Source organism: Debaryomyces fabryi (assembly GCF_001447935.2).
Source record: "Debaryomyces fabryi strain CBS 789 chromosome Unknown contig00421, whole genome shotgun sequence".
NCBI classification, from domain to species: Eukaryota; Fungi; Ascomycota; class Pichiomycetes; order Serinales; family Debaryomycetaceae; genus Debaryomyces; species Debaryomyces fabryi.
In genome coordinates, this window is record NW_015385845.1 from 1 (window position 1) to 945 (window position 945).

General features: G+C 38.5%; 1 protein-coding gene across 1 annotated transcript; it reads right to left on the minus strand.

The window, feature by feature from the left end:
- Window positions 1-190: 190 nt before the first annotated feature.
- On the minus strand, window positions 191-583 carry AC631_05993 (uncharacterized protein; the record flags this gene model as incomplete). Its single annotated transcript, XM_015614822.1, has 1 exon — window positions 191-583. One exon carries the CDS (start codon window positions 581-583, stop codon window positions 191-193), a length of 393 nt encoding a protein of 130 aa, XP_015464350.1.
- Between the last annotated feature and the right edge of the window lie 362 nt (window positions 584-945).

The window sequence follows — 945 nt, forward strand, 5'->3', positions numbered from 1 at the left end:
TTGTGTGCATCCTTGAACTGTTGAAGACGTTCCTCATTATCAGTCTTGTTCAAATAAACGTCAATTTCTCCTAATAGAGCCTTTCTTTCTGGTGAATTTTGCCAGTAGTTATAAAATTCTTCTGGCGTTCTAGGTACTTTATTTCGTACCCTGGGCCTAACGACACGTTCGGCTGGATTAGTCAAGGATGTCAAGAAATCAGCAGTAGTTTGTCTTTGCGGACAATCGTATCCCATCTCAAGGAAATATAATTTGGCTTGTCTACAGTCACCGAAAAAAATTTGGTACCTTCGTAAAGCAAAACAACCTTATCAAACAAATCATAGGCATCTTGAGAACACTGATAAATGGCGATCATTGGTGTTGCATTCAAAATATTCGCAGAGGTCTTCAATGCTCTAATAAATTCTAAGGCCGTAGCAGAATCTAAACCTCTGGTAGAATTATCCCAGCATTGCAATGATGCAAAAGATAATGCGACTTCTGCAATTGAAACTCTTTTACGTTCACCTCCTGAAACCCCTCTAATAAAATCGTTGCCAACTTTAGTGTTCTTTGTGTGGGATAATCCATATGTAGCCATAATACTTTAGTCATATGAGCAGCGTACTCTTCTCTGGAAACTCCTTCTGGTCTATTTTGTGGAGTTCTCAATTTTGCAGCAAATTCCAATGTTTGTCCGACGGTTAACTGAGGGAAATGTGATTCAGTTTCAGCGCAGTATACCACATCTCCTCTAAAATGTTTAATAATATCATGAGGTGTTACCGTCATATGAAATTATAGAATTTTGATCAACATTGAAACCATACGTATGAGACGAAATAGTCTTCAAAAATGTAGAACACCCGGCACCCGGTCTACCTAGAACGACTGTAACTTCTCCTGGTCTAATCAACCCGTCCATTGGTTTTAAAATGTCGAATTTAGCAGCTTCATTGTTTT